Source organism: Parus major, chromosome 2, assembly GCF_001522545.3.
Source record: "Parus major isolate Abel chromosome 2, Parus_major1.1, whole genome shotgun sequence".
NCBI classification, from domain to species: domain Eukaryota; kingdom Metazoa; phylum Chordata; class Aves; order Passeriformes; family Paridae; genus Parus; species Parus major.
Window position 1 is genome coordinate 124,733,681 of NC_031769.1, and position 24,809 is coordinate 124,758,489.

Below are 24,809 nucleotides of genomic sequence, written 5' to 3' on the forward strand. Positions count from 1 at the left end.
TCGGTTCAGGCTCGTCTCTTCCCTCCCACCGCCGCTGCGCACTGCTCGGTCCCGACTGGGCCCTCCCGCCGGGGCGGCTCCAGCGGCTCCAGCTCCACAAGTTCCTGCTGCCCGTGCCCCGGGCGCGCGCACGAGGCTGGCCCGGCCGTCGGGGGCGCCCGGCGGGAGCAGCGGGAGCGGCGGCGGGAGCAGTGCCGGGAGGGGCGGGAGGAGGGCTGTGCTGCGGGAGCCGCCGATGCCGCTGTGAGATGGCATCATTCTGCGCGGCGGCGGCGGCGGAGCGCGGCGCGGAGGGGTGAGGAGCCGCCGCGGCGGCGAGGAAGCGAAGAAGAAGAGAAAGGTGGGAGGAAGGAGAAGGAGGCGGCAGCAGCTGTGAGGCTGCGAGCCACGGTAAGGGCACAAAACAGGCTGTGCCGCAGCCGCTTCGGTTTGCGGTCTGGCCCGGCAGAAACACGGCTGCCGTCTTCGCTCCTCGCCGCCGCTCGGCCGTGGGCAGCCGGCGGGGTGGGCGCTGGACGGGTGCGATCTGCCCCTGTCACCGAGGGGCGGGGAGGAGGGGAATGGGCGTGGGGGCTAAAATGGCGAAGGGAGCCGTAGTGAGGTCTCGGTCTCTCCTTTCCGGCCCTTCCACTCGTCGCACCCCTCGGGCTCTGCTGGCGGGGGGCGGCGGCTGTTGCTTCTCCCCTCCCGATGCCCCACATGGTGCTCGGAGAATTGCTGTTTCTCTGCCGTCTCCCGCTCTGGCTGGCGTCCGGACAGGGCTGAGGGCCTCTGGGCCCGCACCTGGCGAGGGGAGGGAGGGTCGGGGCTGTGGTGAGCCTGTGCCGCTGTGGGGCGGGGGGAGAAGGGAGGGGGAGTGTCGCCGGTGTCCGGTGTCAGGGGAATAACCTTGTTTATTCCTGGCTACGGCCTTTGAGAGGGTGACTGGGGGCTGAGTCGTGACCTGTGTCAATGCTGAGTGGATTGCGAGAGGCTTTAGTGGCCAGGAGTCAGCGAGGCAGCTCCGTGGTCGGCCCTGGCTTGCTTATGTGCGGGGTGAAAGCAGAGGAGAAGGATATTGTTACGTTTCTGTTCACCTTCCTTTGGTGAAGCCGGGGAGGGAGGAGGTGAGGAGCCGTGTCCCCTCCCCGGTGCGCTGCTGTCGCCCCTCACGGTGCCAGGGCGCAGGGCGGCGTGTTCTCGGTCAGCGCTCAGGTTATAGGTGTCTGCTCCTCTCTCGGGTCCCTGTGATGGGTGTTCGGCTGAGCACACTGGGTGAATTTGAAAACCTCAAAAGACCTGTTTGTGTCGTTTATCTTTGTTTATGTTGTTGCAAAACGTTACAACTCCGTGTGTTTATTTACTTGATTATATTTGTAGTCGTCTTATTTTTGGAACCGTACCAATTCTCATCCCAGTTTAACTAGGGTGATCTAGCTCTGCTTCCAGATCTATAAATGTTTAAACTGTACATCAAAGAGAAAAAAGGACTTAACACCATCTAATCATTTTAATTGGAGCTCTTCAGTGTTTGGGTGAAACTGTAAAAAGAGGTATTCATATTTCAGTTGTATTTTCACAAGGCAGCTGTGTCTTATAAAAAGTAATCAGGATGCTGTGCATTGAAAAAAACTCAGGTTATGCAAGTTTAATAATACCGGTTTACTAGGGGATGCAGTCACTGTCTGCAGGTTACATACAGTCATACATGTGAAAGACAGTATGATCTTCATAGTAATAAGTCTACTTTTAAAACTGGAATAATGGTTTAATCTCTGCAATACAGGAACAAAGGGATTGATGTTGGCTATGGTAATGCTTTACTAACTTGGGCTGGTTGTATATTTGTTAAAAAATTTCTTTGCTGCCTTATCCGAGTCCATGTTGGTCAAGGTATAAACTGAGTAACTATTTCTGGTCGATTTAAATACTAATAAAGACAAAAGAAATTTATATATAGTACGTAGAGAAAAAAATCTGGAGGTATTTCATCCTTTTGAGAAAAATTTTACAGCCACAAAAGTACAATTTCCTTGGATTCATGAGAAAGATGCTTTCAAATGGGGCAACTAGAAATGCTTGTGGTTGATTCTGCTTGTGAACCTGTGGGTTTAGAACCCCTTTGTCACCTCTTCGACATGTATTTTGAGCTATAGCTATTTTAAATGTCTGGTCCTGTGAGTGCTTCTAGCTTGAGCAGCTTAGTACTATCCATAGACTTTCCCCAACAATATTGGAGAACAATTCCCTTAAATAAGCAATTATATTTAAAAGATTGAGAGCTTTGCGACTGATTTATTCTCTTGGTATGCGACACTTTGTTACCAAAAGAATATGGATTATTTTTGTTTGTAAAATAGTTTACATTTGTTGCTAAATATCAGTTAAAAAAACACTGTAAGTCAGACAGTATGTTTTTTTTAAAGAGTTTTCAATAAAGTTTAAATAATCACTTGCCTACAAGTGCTTCTTAAATCACAGGAATACTGATGGAGTTCAGAGCCAACCTCTTTTCATGAGTCTTCTTCCTTTGGAAGAAGGAGAAATTTTTGCTAGTTTTACTGCTTTTCATCTTCCTTTTTATCTTTCAGTATGAAGTGGAAAATATGAAAAAGTTGGAATTTCTACCCACTTCCCTGTTGTTTCTCATGAAAAAATGTGTGTGAGGAAAGAGATTTCTTCTGGGTTTTGGACAGGAAGAATCAGGAGTAAGGATCTACAGCAGGGAGTTGATATAGCATTCAGTTTCTTCATGCTTCCTTATGCCATTAAAACATTAGACTTGAAAGCTAAGGTGCCATGATCAAAACATCATGATCTAAGCCATGTCTGTTTAGTTGGAAATATCTTCTCTTTATGCACTTAAAGCAAATACTCATTGTTAGCTTAAAAAAACCCCTGCAACCTAAATCCCCCACAAAAACCCCCAAGTTGATTATAGAATTGAGTTGAGATAATGAATTATGAAGGCTAGGTGAGATAATGGTTGGGTGATAAACAAAAATAAGTACTTGCTGCAAGCTGTCTTTAAGTGATTCTTGTAAGTTACTTTTAACTGTGTTAAAAACACTCTTTGTAAAGATTGAAAAGGAGTGAAGCTACTGATAAAAATGTTTTATCTTTTAAGCAAGCCTTGTACTGTACTTGCTTGCTTCTTCACAGTGTGACATTCACCTGAATTAAAAAAAAGAAAAAGCCCTTCTGACTCTTCCAGAAAATCAGTTGTGTAGTGACTCAAAATCAGAAAAGCTGCTCCAGTGTGCCTATAATAAAGTGTGTAAACTGGGGCAGGATTCCCCAGTTTCTACGGTAGTGTCATATTAGCAAAAATCCTGTTATTTTTCCTGTCCTTGCGAAACTTGTAAACCAGAACTGCTGAACTCTTCCTTTGAATTCTGAGTTATGCAATGCATACTGACACTCTTCTGTATTCTTAGTTCTGTGTCCCAGTGCTGTAGACAGTCGGAGCTGGTTACCTCCAGGTCCTTCTTTCAAAGTTTGTTGCCATTACATCGTTAGGCCACTTTCTGTGTTGATGTTCACTCAGATTTACTATAGTATTGTGGAGTTCTCCTGTGGTTACATGAAGTGGCTGTGGGTACAGATCATTGGAAATATTGGAGGTCTCACCTCTGTTTTCTTAAAAAAATATTATATAGCTGGAAGGAGAAACCTCTTATCAGCAGGAGTTTGGAGTGTCCAGAAGAGGCATTCCAGAGGCTTGTAAAAAAGAAGTCTTAGAGTGGTGCACCCTCTTTCCCCACCCTGGCCCTCTCTCTCATAGAACACTGACATGACATAGTTTTTGCTAAAATTTGCTGTGATACTTTTAAGAGAGAGTAAGAGGGAGTTTCTGTTTTTAATTCCTTTTTTTAAGTGAAAAGCTCTTATTACTGCTGCTTGGGATATGTATTTACTGTGTTTGAGGACCTGCTAGTTTAATCAGAAGTGTATTTAAGTTTAGTTCTGTTTTGCAAGTGTAGTGTTGCTTTACAGAGAAACACTGGAGATTCCAGGCAAGCGATCAGCTGTCAGAGTGGTTATAGGATGCCAGAATTGTTTACAGGGGAGAGCGCTAGGTTTGGTTTTGTTTTTTCCTTTTCATTTCTTAGCATTGCAGGGAAAGTATGTCAGGAAAACCTTTAGGTTTCTGTTACATATAGGTCTTACTAATTATTGCACATATAGTAAGAAGCAATTAATCATTGCAGGATTACATGACTGTACTGATGTAGTTCTCTAGCAGTATACGTATGGCAAAGAAACAATTATATTTTAATTCCCTCTCCCTTCAGTCAGTGTTGAGGATTGTGTAAATTGTTAATCTAATGTACAGTTTGACAATTCAGTACTGTCAAGAAAATCACTTTAAAATCCTGTTAAAAGAGAGTATGGCTTTGGATTTAACTTATAAATTCTACTGATTTTGAAGAGTCAACTGAAATTTACTGAGCTGGTTGTGTTACTGTATGATGACTGAAATAAAGTCACAAATAAAATTGGAGTGAAGCATGTGTTTAACAGAGCAGATTACGTTCTTTGGTTTTTATTAATCACCATTTGTCTTTTCATAGGAGTATGTTAGATATGCTTATGTTCTGCTTTTCTGCATCTGAGCATACTTAAATGTAACCAGTTCAAAACCTGAAGACTTTTTTAAAATAAAATTATCTGTTACACAGTAGGATAATCTCTTGATTTATGTGTAAATGACAGTGAGAATGCAAATACGTATTAGCAACTGACCATTCAAGTAGTTCAAAGAGCGTAGATTTGCTCCCATCTGATTTGATTCCATTAGGATTTTAGGCTTATTTTGCAGGAAATTGTCTTGAAGATAGAAGAAAGCATGTTAAAAACTGATGAGGAAGTCAGATTCTAAAGATAATCAGCAAAATAATTCTGTTTTGTGCATTTAAGTATCTTCACCTTGCAGCCTGAAGTGGGCAGAGGAGAGCTCTCATCTGTGCTTCTGTGAGCATAGACAGCAGTAAACAGGATACTCTGCACACACTTCTCATTACTGGGGTTTTTAACCCAGATCTTTTGCTGTAAGACTTAAATGGAGCAGGAGATTTGCAGAAGAATCCTTTAAAAAAGGAAGCAATTAAAAACTTATCTGTTGCTCATATATAGGTGGGTGAAAAACATAAGAGAACTTTGGATTGTATGTGCAGTTCAAGGTAGCCAGCAATTTCTCAGTATATATCAAATCAAATTAGTTGTAGTTTTAGAATGGGCTAAGGGAAACAGGAAAGATTAAGTTGATAATCTGTGAAGTTGTACAATATGCTTTGGCGTCAGAACTGAAAAAATAACACATGTCCAGTTTTGAAACGGAGTGCTGTGGTAGTTCATGAGAAATTCAGAGTTTTCTTGTTTGTTGTTTGTAAGGATGAAGCAAAACTCCTGAACAGATCATGATACCTAAATCTTGAAAGCTGACCTTGTTTTTACTAGCTGGTGTATCAAAATTACATACTAAATTCTCTCTTGTATTTCCTAGCATCTATGATGACATAAAATTATGTTTGTAAACATAACAATTAAAAGGCAAAATAAAATGTAAGAGGAAGGGTCAATAGAAGATGAAGAGTAATAGGACTGGTGAACTTCCCTTTTCTCCTCAGGTTAGAAGTGTGGAAGCTGCTTCTTCTTAAATTTCAGTTCCCTTTTTTCCTCCATTCTTGGCACAATTTATTTTCCACTTCCAGCTCTCTTTGTACAGCATTATCTTTTTAAAAAATGATCACTTTTCTTACTTAGTAGATTAAAAAATTTTGGGCGAAAAAAGAATAAGATGTATTTTGACTTCAAGATGCCGGTTACAAGGACAGGAAAAGTTCAGTTAGTATTGAAAATCTGGTGGAACACTGATATCTGTGTGTCATTCCAGTATAAAATAAATCCCTGGCTGAATGTCTTGTAAGAGATTGCTGACAAAATGTTGTCATGGGATGGTGACTTAAAATGCATTGTTAAGGGAATAGCTAAGGGAAATAAAACTATTTGGAATCTTATTTCATAACATGATAAAATGTCTTCTGCTAATGAACTGACAAAATCTTTAGGTAGTGAAATTATTTGTTGAGTAATGAAAGCTGAATCTTCAGATGGAAATAAGTGGGTAGTGTAATATTTGGTGATAGGTACTTTTTTTGTCTTAACATAGGAGACCTAATGTGTGTTGGAAAGATTAGCTACATCTATTCCTCAAAATGAGGAATAATGAAAATTCCTCAAAACGAGATTTAATGAAGTATTTGGTAGCAAGAACCAAACATAGTTAAGAATTATTTTACAAAAATGTCCCATCAGGAATGGAGTAAAAAGCTAAATGTTGGAATGTATTCAGAATATAATATATATGAGCTTACATGCTATTTTTATATTACTTACATAAGCATATTTGTTACTTTTCTATGATAAATGGTTTTGGGAATCTCCCAGATCTTTTAGAAGTGAACTATTGGGTTTCTTTGTTGTTTGTATTTAGTCTTTGATCAGGAAAATACAACTGATTGAGGAGAAAACTATCAAAGTAGTACAGCTTCTGTGCAAATGAAATGGAAAATGTTAATTTTTAGCATTTAAAAAAAAATGAAGAGAGGCCTCTAGCAGAGACCAACAGAACCCTAAATATTAAATATATTAAATATAATTTTCAGCTTATGCTTTTAATCCTTTTAAGCCTATGCTTTTTAATCCATACAACTAAACAAAGAGATGTTAGAGCACCCTTTTGAAAGTTGAGGAGGGTAGTCTGTCAAGAAATAATTCTTACACAATTCAGTTGAGATGTACTGATGCATGATTCAAAATAAGGAATACGTTGTTATACAGACAAGAAGGAAATCCATTGCTAAGAAATAGGGATTTTAATAAAAAAGACCATACAGATCATACTTCAGTGCATAAACTAAAAGCATCTTAAAATATTTTCTAAGAGCAAGTTAGTCTAGACTGCCCATTGTAGCCTTTTTTTGGTTATAGTTTGTTTATGTTTTGTTTTTTTTTTTGGAATATAGCTGTCAGGGATAGCCTACTTTCAGAGTTGGTTGCTGTTCTTGTCTCTTTTGTATAAATCTATCATGCTGATTGCTTCAGTTTCAAAGCTTTAAAGGCCATAAGAAATCAAAATTGATTAAATCTTTATTAACAGAGACATACACTTTGAGCTTATTTTCCTGAATATCTGAACATTTTGTGTTTCAATCCCTCCCTGATAACAGAGGGGAACTAAGCACATTTTTCTGGATGTTTAGGGGCACTCCACTGCTTAACAACTGGTGATTTTAAGGGTTGATATAGAAGATGTAGGAATAGACTAAAGATGACAACATCATCATGCCACCGTTTATGTGCACAGTGCATTCATAGCTTAAATGAATGCTTTGTGTATTTTTTCAATTTTTCCATGTTCTGCCCTGTCTTGAAAGCTGTACAGGACGAAGAAGGCACAAAGAAGGCCAGCAAGAAGAGGAGGGATTCATATGGAAGAAGACTTAGAGAATGACTAAGCATTTTTAATACTCTTCAGGCCAAAGGCCTGTGTGTTGACTATATCATGCAAGTGTGTGTTTTGTGAGTAAAAGATGTTGGAGATGCATTTGTCTTGTTTTCTTTCCTCTAATATCTAGCCTCACAAGTCCCCTGAAAATCAACCTGAATTAGGGAATAACTTTGACATCCTTCAGTGGGAAGCTGGTCTTTTCTGTGCACTTTTTGTAGCCAGCTGGTTTCAAGGCAGTGTTGCTCTCAAGAATAAACTGTTAATCATTTTAAGTTTTATAACTTAGTCTATAGCTTTTCACTAGAAAGGGCACTGACCTTCATGGAAGTGTTTTCTTTCACTGTTGCTTTTGTAATGATGTTTTAAACTGTATTATTGTGGTCTGGTACTGGCCCTTGAACTTGAGAAGTCAAATTTTGGGCCCTTCTGATAAGACTTCTGTTTTATTAATTTTCATGTTCTTATCTTGCAAGTTTTTTTTGTAGTTAAATTTTGGAATCGGATTAATTCAGGTTAAAACTGGATTGGAAAATATCTAGCCGAAACAAGCAAGCCTTTGTTTTAAGAAGTGAGAATTATTCATCAGCTTAGAGCCTTGGTAAGGATCAGGTTGGATTCTGTAGCACTGTAGAGACTGAAGGGCTATTTTTGAAAAAGTAAGTGACAATACTTGTCTGAATGCTCTCAGGTAGAAATAGGTAAGATTAGTGCAGTCTGTGACTGGAAGTAGGACAGACATGTTTTAGTGTTTTAACACTGCTGAGATTGACAGCTGGAAAGAGCCTTGCATAGCACTTTTAAAAAATCAAATATTCAGAGAAAAGAGAGTGAGAACATGCAGTGAATTCTACTTATACTTCTTTGAGCTATTTTTTGAGATAAAGTTACTGGTGAGAGGTGGATCACATCAAATGTCTTACTGACAAAAATTGTGCAAAACCCTTTCTGCCACTTTCTCATAACACTGAGTAGGCTTCTCTTCCCCTCTTTGAATTGTTGTTTTTTTCTGACTTACCAAAACAATGAGGAGGCTGGGAAACTATTTTGTGGACCTGTAATAATTTATTTCCCATTATTGGTGTTCCTTAGTCACCTTTTTTCATACCACATAAAAACATAGTGTGTGTGGGGGGGGATGTAACAGTAGCAGCAGCAGTCTTGGTTAACATCTTTAAAGTTGTTCCATGTTTGCTGATTTTGCTGTGTCTGCAGTAGAGGTGTATTTACACCAGTCAAAGCTATTGTAACTAATAAGGTGATGCTGACAGGCACAAATTCCTGCAAGTAGATTTTATAAGCTATCTGGACGCTCTTGGTATATGCTCAGGCTCTCTGCCTGTATGGAAGCTTATGCCTCTCCATTTTCCATGTGGTTAAAAAAGGTTACCTATATACTTTAATATGGAGGTGCCTGTATGTAACTAGGTGGCAAAGTTTTCTGTTTGCAGTGTAGGTACACTAAAATCTGCCCATATTTTAACAATCTATCTTAATATATTTCTTTACATTGCTCTTGATGCAAGTTTGATGAGCAGTAATTTGTACCAAGCATTAGGATTATCCATAAGAGAAGACAACCCAGAAAAGCGTGTGTAGCTAGCATATTACATGTTCTGGCAGACATGAGAACTATTCAGCTAAATATTAGAATCAAGGAGAAAATATTCGTCCCTGATTTCTTGACATGCGTGTTGGCCTTTACCATTTTTCCATTCAAAAAACCTGGACGTTGTTTACTGTGTTTCATCATGTGTGTATTTTTTTCTGCAACACAGAGGAGGCATTGTGATATTTTTCATATATTGACATTTTGATAGGATCTAGAAGCATCATTGTGATTAATATTCACAAGCAATGCATACTGTAAATATTTTGCTGTAAGTTGCTGTGTAGCAGTGGAGCTAGGTTCTAGACAGTCTTTTCTTACAATTACAATTCTTTGCTTCATGTGCCCTTCTAGACCTTTCTTACTTGTAGTAAAAAAGGCACTATGCAGTGCTGCAGCTCAGAGTGATTCAGAGCTTTCTGTGGTGTTTGTGTAGCTTTTGAGTCAGGCAGCGTAGAGAGCTTGAGCTCACACTGCAGCCCTTCGCTCAGCAAGCGCATGAAATTGTGTCTCTTGTCTCTGCTACACTATTGAACTTTGTGAAACTCATGGAAATTTAGTGTTTCAGAAGATATTACTTCTCAGTTTATTTTAACTGAATCTGGTGGTGAATAGGTTCACTTAGAGGCATGGAGATAAAAGGAAGAGAGGGGAAGAGGCAGGTGGACAGTATGAGTCATGCATATGATGTTTGCTTGGGAAAACAAGGCTAAAAAGGTCCAAGTATAAGGCAGAACAGAACAGGCAGATGTGTGCAGTGGAATTATAGTAATTTGTCTGGGCCTCTTGCATAACACTCGTAAGTACAGTTTTTTGTAAACTTCTGTAGTGGTACTGTTTTTTTTCTTAGACCATTTTATGAGGCTGGTAATGTTATAGATAATGCACAGATCAATTCTGCAGCATTTGTAGCAATGGTCAGTGAATGTGCTTGAAAAAATGCAGAAAATATTGTTTGTATATAGCTTGCTCTCCATATCATTAGGAGTAGATGAAGATTTGGTTTTTGAGGTGGAGGGATGGAAAATGCATATAACCTGGCTTAAGAAACATAAATACAGTAATATTTATATCAGACCCAGTGTAAAGAACATTAGCATTTGTCCAAAGGAGGAATGGAGATCATGACTTATGAGGAGCAGCTCAGGATACTATGTTTGTTCAGCTTAGAGAAGATGAGACATAGAGGTGACGTCATTGCTATCTTCAACTTATGATGGGGAAGAGATAGGGAGGTGCTGATCATCTGGTGTCCAGTGATAAGAGGTGAGGGAATTGCTTAAAACTTGGTTTGGTTGGTTAATAAGAAGTTCTGTGCTGAATCATGGAATGGTGTGTATTGGAAAGGATCTCAAAAGTGAGGTCAAGCGCTGGAACAGGCTCCCCAGGTCATGGCCCCAGGTTGTCAGTTTGCAAGAATGAAATAGAGTACAATATTTCAATTGGCAGGGTCCTACAATGGTCATCTAGTCCACCTGCCTGAGCAGTTCAGGGCTGACAGCAAGATAAACTGTGTTGTTAAGGGCGTTGTACAAATATCTGTTAAACACTGACAGGCCTGGGGCATAGACCACCTCTGTAAAAAACCCATTACAGTGTTTGACCAACTTCTTAGTGAAGAAATACATTCTAATGACAGGTCTGAGCTTTCCCTTACTCCATGTTGAACCATTCATACATGTACAGTCACTAAATAACCTGGAGAGGAGATTAGTGCCTCCCTCCCCAGTTTCCAGTCAGCAGACTTGCTACTGGTGTGTTCAACTCCAGTATCCAGATCAGTGATATAAATATTGACCAGGACTCGCCCTAGAGCTGAGCCTTGAGGAACATTGGGACTGGTCACCAGTCAGATTTGGTCCCATTTGGTACAATGCCTTGAGTTCTGCCCTTTAGACAGTACTTCACTGAGCATACCATGAACATCCCACTGTTGGGCAACTTGTCCGGAAGGATGTTGTGAGGGACAATATCAAAGCCTTGCTATAATCCAGTACTGCAGACTTCACCTTCCCTTCATCCACAAGGTCAGTGGCCTTATCCTAGAAGGATATAAAATGAAATAGGATCATTTCATGATCACAGCTGCCAAGACAGTAACCTTCTGTCACATCCCCCATGAGTCCTGTATTCACAAACAGCAAGTCTGGGAGGGCATCATTTCTAGTTGGCTCATTGAGTACCTGTGACAAGAAGTTACCTCCTACAGACTTCAAGAATTTGCAAGACTTCCTCATCACAGTGGTATGGTGCTCCTGGTTGATATGAATTGAAATCTTTTGTAAGGGCAAGGGCTACAAATTCAAGAGTTTCCTCTAAATTGCCTAGAGAACAATTCATCACTGATTATATCCTGGCTGGGCTATCAGTTGTAGACACCCACTGCTGTAACTCCTTTTTTTCCACCCCCTTAATCCTCTCTCAGGGGCTCTCAGTCACATCATCACTAACTATAAGGGCTGTGTAATCAAAGCCTCCCTCACATACAGAGCAATTCCTCCACCTTACCTGCCCTGCCTATTGCTTGTGAACAGCCTGTATCCCTCCATCCCAGCACCCCAGCCATGGGACTCGGTCCACCAGCTGTTACAAATGCCAATAATATCATAGCCCTGGTAACTGACCAATCCATCCTGTCCAGGAAGCATTCAGACAGTGCTCTTGGATACATTGTTTAACTTTTACGTTGTACTATGTGGAGTCCAGAGTTGGTTAGGATGCTCCTCAGGGGTCTCTTCCATCTCAGGATGTCCTGTGTTTTAAAAACAGTTACAGTTTGCTTTCCAGTTCAGTTCCCTGTTGGCTGCTGCAGGGTTGGCAACTTGGAACTTAGTAACAAAATATTTACGATGTATCAGGGATGTTGAAGTATCTCTGGAGAAGCTGTGGATTTACTGACACGGAGAACTAATGCCTTGTCTTACTGTCAAGGCCTCATAAACCTTGGAGGAGACGAGTGCTTAAGCTGAAATTCTACTTCTGTGAAAGCAGATCCAAAAGGAAAGAAGCCACTGCTGTATCTGTACCCACCAGTATGTACTGTGGGCTTGGCAAAAAGATGAGAAATTAAATACTCCTGTATCACTGACTGTTCTGGCTGGTCTGAAGATTCACTCCCAAAAATATGTTGATGAAAACAGAAAGTATGAGGATATTCTCATAGCTTTCTTCTCATTTATTTTCTTGGAGTACTAACTAACAAATTTGGTTCCTTTTCAAGACCTCTCAGCCTCAAGTAATTCTCATTTTTTGGGAGGATACATGTAAGCTGTTCTTAAAGGAGTGAGGGATATTGTCTGTTGATTATGGTTTCAATAGTAGTTTAGAGTTTTAACAGGAGAAGCAAAACATTCTGCTGGCAGAAGATATCTGGGTGTCATGGTGGGAATGAGGCTGAACATGATGGCTGCGTTCGACAAAGAATCTCCATCAGGTTGAGGGAGGTGGTCCTTCCCTTTCATTCAGCACTGGTGATGAGGCCACACTTGGAGTGCTGTGCCCACTACTGGGCACTACAGCACTCAGTACAGAGGGGACATGGATGTGCCAGAGGGAGTTTAATAAAGGACCATCACGATGATTATGGCACTGGAGCATCTCTACTTAAAAAAAAAGTTTCCAGTATTCACTATTAGCATAGAATATGTCCTACAGTTACAAATGTTTTGAACAGTATATTTCATTGTCCTTTCTGGTTTTCCAGATCTGTTTGTATAAGTAATATTTATGTGTTTGATGGAATAGTTATTTTTTTAACATAAGTATTTTAAACACATCAGTACCTCAGAAACTGGAGAAACTATTAGTAAGAAGTAAATACTAAAGGGATCTGAAGGAGTCTTATGATCTTGATAAGTAGCTAACTATTCTGTTAAATAGTTTCAGGTTGTTAGCTTTCCATTTTTATAAAGTATCCTAGATTTTTATTTAAGATAGAGACCTACATTTCAGTCTATCAGTATTTGTCTGACTCAAGTTTAGCAGTAGGTACCACAGAAAATAATTTATTGCTCAACAAATGATGGTCATTACTATGATCCTGTCCTAGAAGTACTGTCACCACGTGTTTCCATTGTGTGAGAAGTAAAATCCATGCTCCTAGCATTATTTTACATGATCAGGGAAAAACTGATTTCCATTTCTAATATTTTCTAATATTTTCTAATCTATTAAACAATTACTTAAGTGACTATTTATAATACTTTTACAAATGGTACTTCATAGGTGAGGAGACTGTTCAGTACTACTCACTGCATCTTACAAATTTACTGGCTAATAATTAAACTTGCTCTACGTTTTATGATTCTGAATACATTTTCTACCATGTTTTGCATTCAGTTTGAGTATAGAACTATTGCTTAAATTATTTTCACAGGGATTCTGAAAGTTAATAATGTTTCTTTCATTGAGCATACTGTCACTTAAATATTTGTAATATTTCAGGTTCTTTAACTTCATACATAATTTTAAGACACAGAAAACCTGATGGTAAGCATGCATGCTACTTTGTTCCATTCTTAAATATTTTTTATTTTGTACCATGGCTTTCATGTGTACTTTTGTGTTTAATAATTAAAATATCTCCCAGAAAAAAATTTGAATTATATGGGTATAAAATGCAAAGAGAAAAATATACATAAGACTGAAATTTAAAGATAGTAAGGTGAAAACAAAAAAATAAGGGGTCTAAAAACCAGGAAGTGTTTGAATTCATGCAGGTAAAATGGTGTGTTTGGGAATTGTCTGCTTGCAGCAAAAGCAGAATGCCAGAAGACACGGAACTCTGTTTTTCTGTGAAAAAAAAGTAGCATTTCAGTGTCATATAAACAGATCTATTAAGTTAAATTGAATGAATCCAAGAGTTTCAAGGTAAGGCATCCAGATTAGAAATCAAAGGTTAGAGCTGTTCGTGTAACTTGGACTTTGCTTTTCTAGCATGAGTCTAGCAGGAGTCACACATTGAAGCACTGTTTACTGGATTTTGCCACTGAACCATTTCTTTCAATGTATCTGTAAGAATGACAGGAAACCCACCTGCTGCTTAATGGTGGTTCATTAATTCGTAGCTCTTGTTCAGTTCATTTACTTAATTTCAATTAACTAAAGGGTGTCAAGCCTTTTTATTTTACGTTAAAAAAAATCTCTTTAATGTTTTTTGCAACTTCTAGTAATAAGTCCTGTTTTAAATGGGACTTATTGGCTGGTTAACTATTATAATATGTTAATTTACAGCTCTATATACCCTTTGTTAATTCCTTGCCAGCTAGAAAGATGTGAAATAATTAAAATAATAGTATAGCTAGGCAGTATTTTCCTTTTCTTAAAGTTGTTCTTATTTGGTTCCTTAAGAGTGAGTGTAACAGAGTATATATGTGAAAGAGTTCTGAGTGGCTGAAGCATGCTGAAGTGCCATTTTGCCAGCTTTATGAGTATTTTAAGTTCTGGCATTCTATTGAAAGGAATCAAACCAGCAAATATTTTCAGTAAGTGTGTATAACATGTCCATGAATATAGCTTTATACTGGAAGCTAATGTTCACAGGAGTAGGGTTGTTTTTTCTTCCCCTCCTCCCCCCATACACCAATTAATTGTTGATTAATTAAATCTATTACCTTGGCCTACATAATGTCTTTTCTGTATCCCAGCCCATCGCCCCAAAACTGAAGTTTGTATTTGGCTTCACTGTATATTCCTGTTTCTCATATATTTGTTCAGAGTAGAGAATGGCACTGTGAACACTGTGAATTGGCCTGTAACAGTAAATCTTAAAGACGATCTTAACATCTGAAATGGCGGAGGAGACACAAAATTTTTGTGAAGAACAAATTAGTTTTGTCTTCAACATGAAGCAAATGTTCAGTGGTTCTCAGCAGGCCCTACTGGTTGTTTGTGGAAGACATCTCATGCTAATAAATATTTCCATTGCTTCTTAAAGTGGCATTTGGTTTGTGGTAAGGTTTTTGGCATTTGAGGAAATAAACTTTTAAATTCTCTATTTGCCTATGTGTAAATACTGCTGTAATTTTTGTTGATGATCAAAGCTGTCCATAAAGGGAATGCCATGTCTTAGATTTTTATTTTTTTTTGTTAGTGTTGCAGAGGGCAAGAAGAATTGTAGAAATGACTCTGCTACCTTGCACAGTGTAAGAAAAGCCAACACATTTTTGGGTCTACCGATATTTCTCTGGATCTGTTTCAGATCTGGTTTCTGTTTGTGCATATTGAATTACTGAACTGAAAGTTTCCTGATGGTAAAGGGAGAAACCCTTCATTTTCTAATGATAATAGAGTTAATGGTTCTTTCTGGAAATCATACTGTTTTGGTTCTCTTTTTTTAAAACCCCAGTCAATTAGACATGTGTTCAATTAGCTGTGAAAAATCATCACTATTTTTACTGTTGATAAATAGTGAAATGGACTTTTCAATCAGAATTGTGTTGAATAAAAATTCTGGATTTTTAAAGTCTTAATCGAAAGAAATTGATTAAGAAACTTGCTTGCATGGTAACACCCTTACCCCCACCCCAGCCTTGTTTCTTTGGTGGAGGAGGGCGTGGAGGCAGGACTAGAAGTGTGGATGATTTCCTTGGCTCCCCAGCAAAGGGACCAGCTGTCTTTTTCCTGAAAGATGCTCACACAGGGTTGCTTTGTCACCCTGCGTGCTCTACCATGGGCAGAGTTTCCTTAGAATATTTCCTTCCCAAACTCACACTCGGAAGATCAGAACAGCTACAGTAGAGATTCCGACCCCTACAGCCTCCTGAAATCACTGTTAATTTCTCCAACCTTTAGCATTACTTGATGTTTTTACATTAGTGAATTAAAGTGGAAAAAAAAAAAAGTAAATGGGATTTTCCGTATGTTACGAAATGATATCACAGGTAATTGGATTGTACTATCTTGGTACTTTTTTTTTTTGTTTGTCTTATTCCTAGCTTGACTCTTGTGGTATCATATGAATAAGGAAATGATTTTCTCTCTTGGTGGGTGTACTCTTTTACGTCTGAGTGCCTTGATTCTTCATCAAGTATCTCCTCAATTGCTGATTTGCAGCAGGCAATTTGTGTGTTTGCTGCTCCAGTGATACTTTTTAACTTACAAACTATCCCTGCACTAGGTGCACTCATTACCAAATGAGTAATGCAATTTAAAATTTGACGGCTTAAATTCTATGAATAAGTAATTACTAATGACGGAAAAATAAATAAATGAAATATTCACTGTTGTTATTCCCATTGATTTCTGATGTTTTAATAGCATTTTGAGATTTAGAGAGTATTGTTCACAGAAGCGTAAATTTTATAAGTGTTGTTATTGTTAATGAGACTGACTTCCATGAAACTGTTGATTCACATGAATTAGAAAATGATCCTTTAATTCTTTTAACAGACTACTATGTTGTCCATTCCATGGTTTTGCTTGGGTCTTGCTTTGTCCTAATCTATCTGTAGTTACCCAAAATAATATATACAACTGAAATAATATTAAGATACCAGCTGTAGGAGTTAATAACTAGATTGTACTCTTCCAGTTGATGTAATGGTTATGTATGATGAGGGTGGTTTAGACAGAAGGGTTGTGATCACTGTGGGCTTCATGGGGCCCTCCAGAGTCTCTCTGTGAATTTTTGTTGTCCGGGAATTTTGAGGCTGGGGATGGTATTTGTATGTGTTGATGAAACAGTTCTGAAAGTAAAGCTTCACATCCTTTAGACCAGTGAAGTTTAACCTAAAGCTTGAATAAGGAAGTGTAGCAACTTCATATTTGGGAATGTATCGTGATTTTAGCCCTGTCAGAATTAAAGCCCTCATTTTCTGGAATATTTTAACTACGAGGATGGTGACCCTTGCATTGCTGTATGTAATCCTCTTTTTAGGATTATGTAAAGATAACCTCAAAGATTTTAACCCTTAATCAACATATTCAGGAGCAGCCAAGCTGGGCATTTATTTTGAGAGACAAGAAAAGGATTTAGGGATGAGGAAAAGAAGTTTTTCCATGATGCAAGAAAACAGTGAACAGTGCACATAGGATATGGTGCTCCCTTGTTCATTAGTGGTAAGGGCTTTCATTATTGGCAATATGACTTTTAAAATAGTTTAGTTAAAAAAAATCTTCATCTTTCAGTGTTTCTTCACCATCTGTTTTTCTTTCTCATGGAGACTGTTTTGCAAATTAGATGAAGAAAATACAGGTATTTTGTTTTTGACATTACTCTGGATGGGAAAACTACTCAGTCCTCCTAAATGAGTTTTTTCACTTCGCTTGGTCTAATTGCCATCCCATGCATTTCTGCAGATCAGACAATGTGTTTGGTTGAAATTTCATTTATTTTTGGCTGTGCAGATATAATTTCTGGCTCATCAAGATGGGAGGTTGCTAGTCCTTGAAACTTGCAGGTTTTCAGTATAGGAAGAATCTCTACTAGAACTTTCAGAAATTTTCCTCAGTTTATAAAATGTTATACTTCTAATAAGGTAAAAGAATGATGTATGTACATCCTCATGTAAGTCTGTCAGTTATTCTACTTATGTGACTTCTGTATTGTCTCTGCTTAGCTTCATTCAATATACAAGTGGTCTCTCTGCAGCAGCCTTGCTCCCCAGAAACCTGGGGTTTTTGGAAACATTTATGTCAACACTATTTACTTCCAGTCTTTGTTAATTTTGGACTTCTCTTTCATGGTTTATTATCCCAGGAGAGCTTTTCATGTCTTTTTCTTGAGTGTGACAATCTGTAGTAGTACCTTACAAAACATCAATAATACTGTTTTTGTCAGCACTGCGAATAGTTCCTGTGATAGAATTCTTGTCCAATGTCTCACCTCACCTCTGCCATCACCCTGCCATGTCTGCATCAGTAATTTTCCTGTCAAAGGTTCAAGGGCCAAGTTTTGGATTACGCTTCTCTTTTTCAACTGGGCAGCAGCATTTGTCATATGTTCAGACCAGCCTTTAGGGACTAAGAGGCATTCGAAGCTATAGGTAAAATTGTTCATCTTGTACAACTGAGTTTGGCTGACTTTTCCTCCTGAAGGCTTTGTTTACCTGGAATAAAAACATGTTTGACTGGAAGTGAGTATGACCCAGTATGCATCAGGCAGTGAAGACTCTTTTGTTTGGTTTGTTTAAATATTAACATTTAGAGTAGCTTTTTGGATCTTGAATGAAAATGACAAACATTGTCATGTGAGCAGGCTGTTTCCTGAAAGAACCAACCTGCATCTGAGCTGATTAGGCAATAACCTGTTAATTAAAAAATGTTGGTAGATGAGTTTGGATAGTTAGTGATGAAAATAACTGATGACTGAAGCCTTAAATAAATTTAATGTTTTCTTTCTCCTAAATTCCTAACCAAATCTTGATTTCTAATCACATAAGAAAGGATGAGTGGGCTGCAGCTGTTAGAATCTTTGGAACATGATGAAAACTGTTAGAATCTTTGGAACATGATGAAAACAGAATCAGTCAGTTGAACTAATTTGCTCTGTTCAGTAAAGCCCTTTTCAATATAAGCTGTGATAAAAAACTTTATGTATTAGTGGTAAAAACCTGTGTTTATTTTTAAATTTAAAATGCTTTTTAAAAAATTTTCATATATTTTAGTGTATTTTTCTAAAAATGTGTTTGATGTGCACGTCAGTATTTTGTTTACAATATCCTGAAAATGTGGAACTGTAATATGTTTAAATGCACCTAAGTGTACCATACTGGCAAGAATTTAAAATAGATTTCTGTTATAAAAGGATGTTAATTCAACAGGGTCAGAACAGAACATCAGGGGACTGTTGTTGTGGGTTGCAGTCATGCAGTTACAGCCCCTCAGCCAACCCAAGCCTAACTTTGTTTCATCTCCATCAGCTGTTGAAGTCTCCCTCACAGTGCAATAATTTCTCCCAAGCGTTGCGCTCATTTTTTTCCTTCAAGAGGAAAGATGCAAAGCTAAGTGTAGTGACATCTCACTTCCCTGTTATCAGAAGATAAGCAAACATGTTTTTCAAATGCAGTTAGCAGCTTAATAGCTAGCAGAACCAGAAACTCAGGTTTGGGCAGGTGGTATTACTTGCAGATAAATCAACACATGAAGTCTGAGGAGATTATACAGTGAACTGTCTACCTGAGGATTCTGACACTATTTATTTATTTCTGTATTTATTTTGCTTTGTGCATCCTTGATGTAAAGATAAAAAAATCACAAAACTCATCCAACCAACCAAATAAAAACCTAAATCCCCCTAGCATTTTAGACCTATGCAGGTTAAGCAGTTGGAGGAAAGAAATAATTATAATTTGTCAATTACAAAAGTATGCCTAGACTAGTTTTCTAATGTGTGCTTAGAATTAGATTACAGATCTTGGTTTCTTATGAAGAACTTGAATTTATTTGCCTCAGAATTCATTGAATGTGTTACTTTTATGACATTTTCCATATCAATGGCCTCCAAAGTCCAGGTGTAGAACACCATCCAGTGAAATGTGGGAAGAAAATCTAGGACTTATATTTTACCTGAAAAATAAGAAAGAACTTAAGCTTTATTTAGTATACATATTGACATTCCACCCTCTGTAGGTCTGTGTGTCAGATGCTTCTGTGTCACATTTGGTTCATGAGGTGTCCTGAAGACAGATTTAGTATTCCACAGTATGATGGGGTCACAGTAGCACCTTCATTTGTTCATTCACTTCCAGTGTATTGTAATGGATGCAGTTTACTTGTGCACAGTTAGGAGGATTTGGATTATAATATTTAGTTTTTACTAAACAAACCCTCACAAAATGGGCAAGTGGCTTAATAAAAAATCCTGCAAATAGACCATGGATTGAAGATAATACCGGTAATGTGAATAATGAGAACATGGCAGGACTGACACTTCTTCTATTTTAGCATGAGCTCTTGATCAGATGTATTATGAGATAAAGCCACTGGCAATTAGATTTGACAAGAAGTCAGCCAGAACAATTTGGTTTATCAAGAATGGTATTTCAAATACGGATGTACATCCGCTATTGGAAATGGTGAACGTTGTTTCTTGAGGTATCAGCTAATGATAGTATGAAGCCATCACCATTAGCAAGGCATTTAAAATCTAAGCATGCAAAACATGGAGACAAACATCTGCAGTTTTTTTCAGTGATGTTAAAGTCATGCTATACTCAATCCAAGACTTTACAAGATTTCACTAAATTTAATGATAAATCATTAGAATCTTTTGAGTTTTCTCAGTAGCAGAAGACACAGACACTGTTGGGAAAACATTTCATCTTCCTGCGGTAGTATAAATGTCTGAAATAAGATGTGGCAAACAATGTGGTGACAAACTTAAACACATTCTTTTGTCAGTAGATACTGTTGAAAGATGTCTGGAAAACATTGCCAAAGTTCTGAAGAAACAAATATTAGAAAAAATTACACAGTGTGGGGAAGGCTTGCCATACAGATAATTGGATGAAAGTATAGGTGTTTGTGGTGTGGTTCAACTTAGGGTAATTGCTAAATTCTGTGTCCGTAATGAAGTTCACAAAGAACTAAGTCACTAGGGAAAGATGTACCAGGGAAGAGACATTCTTAAGCATAAATTCTAAGCAGCATCTTCTTTATTAACAAAATTTTATTTTTTTAATGGAAAAACTGTACAAAAGTAACCGCAGATGTGGTGGCTGATTTGACTGAAGTAAAAAAAAGTTTTTGGCTAAAGTTACAAGTTCAGCACCACTTGCAGAATTTATTTCATCATGCATAGGCAAGCAACAAGGAAGTTGGAACCATAAGTGCTCAAAATGCTGCAGGATGTCATCATTGTGGTTCATTGTATGATAAAACCTTTAAATAGTAGAGTATTTAAAATAATCTGTAATGACACGGGGTGTGTCCAGGAAGATCTTGTGTACTGCGCAGAGCATCGGTAGTTATCATGGCAAACTGCTTAGAAGAGTTGTAAAGCTTGAAGATTAATTACATGTTTTATCTCACAAAAAGATAAGTGTTAAGAATTTCCTGACCTGTTTGGTGATAACTGTCAACAGTATGTTGACTGTCAGTTATTTTCAAAAAAATAAAGACACTTAAAACACCTTCCCTTGAAGGTGAAGAAGGTATTTTAACAAGCAAGAAACCTATTGCTTTTTGAAATAAACTGATGCTATGGAGAAAGCATTTTGAAACTGGATGTTTTGAAATGTTTCCTTGTGTGATTTTTGTTGCCAGAAAAGATGTGTCATCTGTAAAACCTTCCATATTTGTACACTTAAACTTGGAAGCAGAATTTCCTTATCTGCTTAAAAGTCCTCCCAATTAAGAGTTCCAGAATCTGAAAATTTGATAAACGTATAAAATTGCATCACCTTCCGTTGGATTGCAATAACATGTGATTGATATCAGGGAAGACTGAGGTTTACTGGCCAGATTTCAAGAAAAACCTTTGCATAATTAGTGGATGGAGGTGCAAAATGAGAGTCATGATTTAGAAAGTGTACCAGTGATGCACTTAGATTTGGATGTACATATCTTTGTAAATAGTGTTTTCCAGCTATGACAGCCAATAAACTGAATTTAAAACTAGACCTTCAAATCACTGTATTACGGAGTGTTAGGTCAACATTTTAAGAAATGCTGAAGCATATTCAATCACCTCTCACAAAAAAAAAAAAAGTTTGTGTTTTGTGGTTTGTGTGGTTTTTTTGGTTTTTTTTTTTTTGGTAAGAGCAAAAGGACTTTTTATCATTAAATCTTCTTTAAGCATACTGCTTATTTCATCTTCATCTCACCCTTTTTAATTTCTGGTTTTACATGTTGTAATAAATATGGAGTGCATTAGTAAAGTGGTACATATATTTAATTCATAAATGCACACATATTGGGGGAATGTACTTATAGAGGTACATGATTAGAAAGGTTTGGTGACAGCTCTTCCCATATTGTTTTTGGAAGCAATTGTGTTCCCAGAAACAAATATGTGGAAGTTCATCCAGATCAGGGAAAGTCTAGTTTTCACGTATATATTCTTTTCTCGTGAAAAGCTGTTGTCTGATAGAAACAGAATTTTTTACTTCTAGATGTTTCAGGTGTAGTAGTTCAGGAGGACAGGAGTGATGCTGTGTGCACGGGTATGTGCTGGGATGCCCCAGCTGGGATCTGACACACTCAGGTTTAGATGCTGAGTGGTGAGGTGGGGTGTTCTTGTGAAGTGCTTCCTGTCTCAATAGATGAGGGAAGTGATTTGTGGGTGGACAGCAGTGGGGCAGAAAGCTGGTGGCAAATCTAGGGATAGGATGCAAACATTTGTCTGAATTGCTGTCATTGCTGCTTGAGTGAATTGTTCTGGTGACATCATAATTTTCAAACATGTAAATATTTCAAACATTTTGTTCATTTGAAGTTGTTGGTGGTCAGCTTATATGAAATCACACCGTAAGTATGTCTTCTAGAGAGAGAATTATTGATACATCACAGCTGAATTTCTATTCTTGCCTTACGCAGTTGTTCTAAATTATGTAAATATATATGTTACTGAAATGTCTTGGCATCCTTAGAGGTGTAACGTGGGACAAATTTCCAAAGTGATTGCTTTTTTTAACTGCTATTATGAAATAATGTGTTCTGCTGTAGCTAAATAATATTTGGTAATTTCTTGATTAGTTGAACATTTTATTTAATAGCTGTAGCTAATGTGCAGAGATAAGTAGTTTTTAATAAGCTATCTGTTTGTTTTTTTAGGCTGAAGCCTAAACCTCTGACATGGCCACAGCCTCACCAAGATCTGATACAAGTCACAACCGTAATGGAAGATTACAGATGCAAGTAACAGGTAAGCAGTGATTCATATCATAGAGATTTTTACAGGAAAACACATGTGTTCTACTAAAGCAATCCTGTGAGTGTAAAAATGAATTAGTTAGTATTTAATTAATGATATGAATGTTGCAGTTAATAATATGACTATAATATATGTAAATGATTTGAAGCTAAATAGAGATTATACAGTCTGTTGCATGACAGGGTTTAATAAATCTTCAAAAAAACCCAAAGGTATTCTGTACAACAGTACAGGCAATTACAGGAAATTTTGCTTGGGAACGAGTGGTTAATGACATGCATTCTGATGAGGGAACACATATTACTGAAATTCTCGGAAAAAGATAGGTGGTTGTCGTGAGCTCCAAGCTGAGAACGGATGCAATGTTTTAGTGAAGGTGGAGAGCTGGAGGAGATCACAAAATTTTCTAGCCCTTCAAAAAGATTAAGTTCTTTCATGACATACCAGGCAAATATTTGTTGAATATAATATCCTTCGGGCCACAGCTTGGGCTAAACAGACATATGGAATAATTTGGAACATATGGAATAGGTTGGAAGGGACCTCTGGTGATTCCCTAGTCCACTCTTCTGATGAAGGCAGGGCTACCTTTGAAGTTGGATCAGGTTGCTCATTATATTGTCCAGTTGAATTTTCAGTATCTCAAAGATTGTAGATTACCAGCTTTCCTTGTGGTAAGGAATGTCACTTTGAATGCTTTTCCTTCTTATCCAGTTACAATTTGCTATATTGTCTCTCATGACTGTTTACTTTTTTTTCATAGTTTGAGCCAGAAATCAGCCATCTCAGGGACGGCAGGGAAACACAGTAGGCTACAAATGGTCCTAGAAATTTCTGGTTGTGTTGGGAATACTTTTTCAATAGATGTTGAACAGGCCAAGTAGATTATGCATTTTGCTACTGATGGACAAGAACTGGTCAAATACGTGACCATTTTTGCCAGTCTTTGTTACTCTCTCTGTGGGATATCAGAGCAGAACTGAGACTTGTAGTCTGAAGATAAGCAAAGTTCATCTAAGTAAAAAAGTTTGGTAGCTAATTGAGACAATGTTACAGCAGTTAAAGATGAAAATGTTACCAGCACATAGGTATCTAAGATACTGTACCTAAATACACTTACCATAAATATATATGTTTATACTTACATGTGTAAGTATTATTTTACCATTGATAAGTAGCTTGAAATTTCCAGGGATTTTGATAAATCTGGGAATGCTAAAGTAGAAATGGATGCATGGCCAAGAATATATTAAGGCTATCCTGAACAAAATTTGGGAAAAGCATGAGTAAGATACCATGTCATAATAAAGGCTGCATCTAAAGAAATATGCATCTTGCTGGATGATCCAAACATGGCCAGGTTATCTGAGAAAAAAAATACATTGTTGAGGACTCTCTCAGATGGATATTTTATGGAATTAGATAAGAGAGGAACCGCAAAAATGGTTAACCTTATGTAAGGGAGCACATTACTCAATAATGTGATGAATCATCAAAACTGGCAATAACTAACAGCAGAGATGGAGCCACCTGTAGTTTGAATGTATATATATAACTGTAAACTGACTTACACAAATGACCCTTAATTTCAGATTTATATATACAGAAATGGTGATTTTTTATCCTGTGCTGAGCTGCTCCTTATGTAAATAGTCTTGTATTTTTCTGGTACTGAGACTTCTTTTGACTCCAAGAAATCTGGGTCAGGGCTCAAATGGGAAGAAGTCTTTACAACATTTCTGATTAGTTCTCTGAAGGTTTAATTCTCTAAACCTAGTCTTTATTGCAAGATCACAGGAGTGAATGGCATTGGCAGTATCATAGGGAAAGTAGTGGGAGACAAGTGTGGGACTGTAGCATTGCTGACCTACACTGCATATTTATGTGCAGTTTTGTTT

At 37.9% G+C, this 24,809-nt stretch overlaps 1 protein-coding gene across 11 annotated transcripts in view; it reads left to right on the forward strand.

The window, feature by feature from the left end:
* Nucleotides 1–281: 281 nt before the first annotated feature.
* WWP1 (WW domain containing E3 ubiquitin protein ligase 1) overlaps nucleotides 282–24,809 on the forward strand; it is a 59,164-nt gene continuing 34,636 nt past the window's right edge. For all 11 annotated transcript variants that reach the window (XR_004496162.1, XR_004496163.1, XR_004496164.1 and 8 more), the window contains exons 1-2: nucleotides 282–390; nucleotides 22,812–22,902. Coding sequence is in view for 8 of the 11 variants with exons in the window: in XM_015616835.3 (XP_015472321.1) it covers nucleotides 22,833–22,902 (70 nt within the window). In the remaining 3 variants the exon portion in view is untranslated. The remainder of the gene's footprint in view (nucleotides 391–22,811; nucleotides 22,903–24,809) is intronic.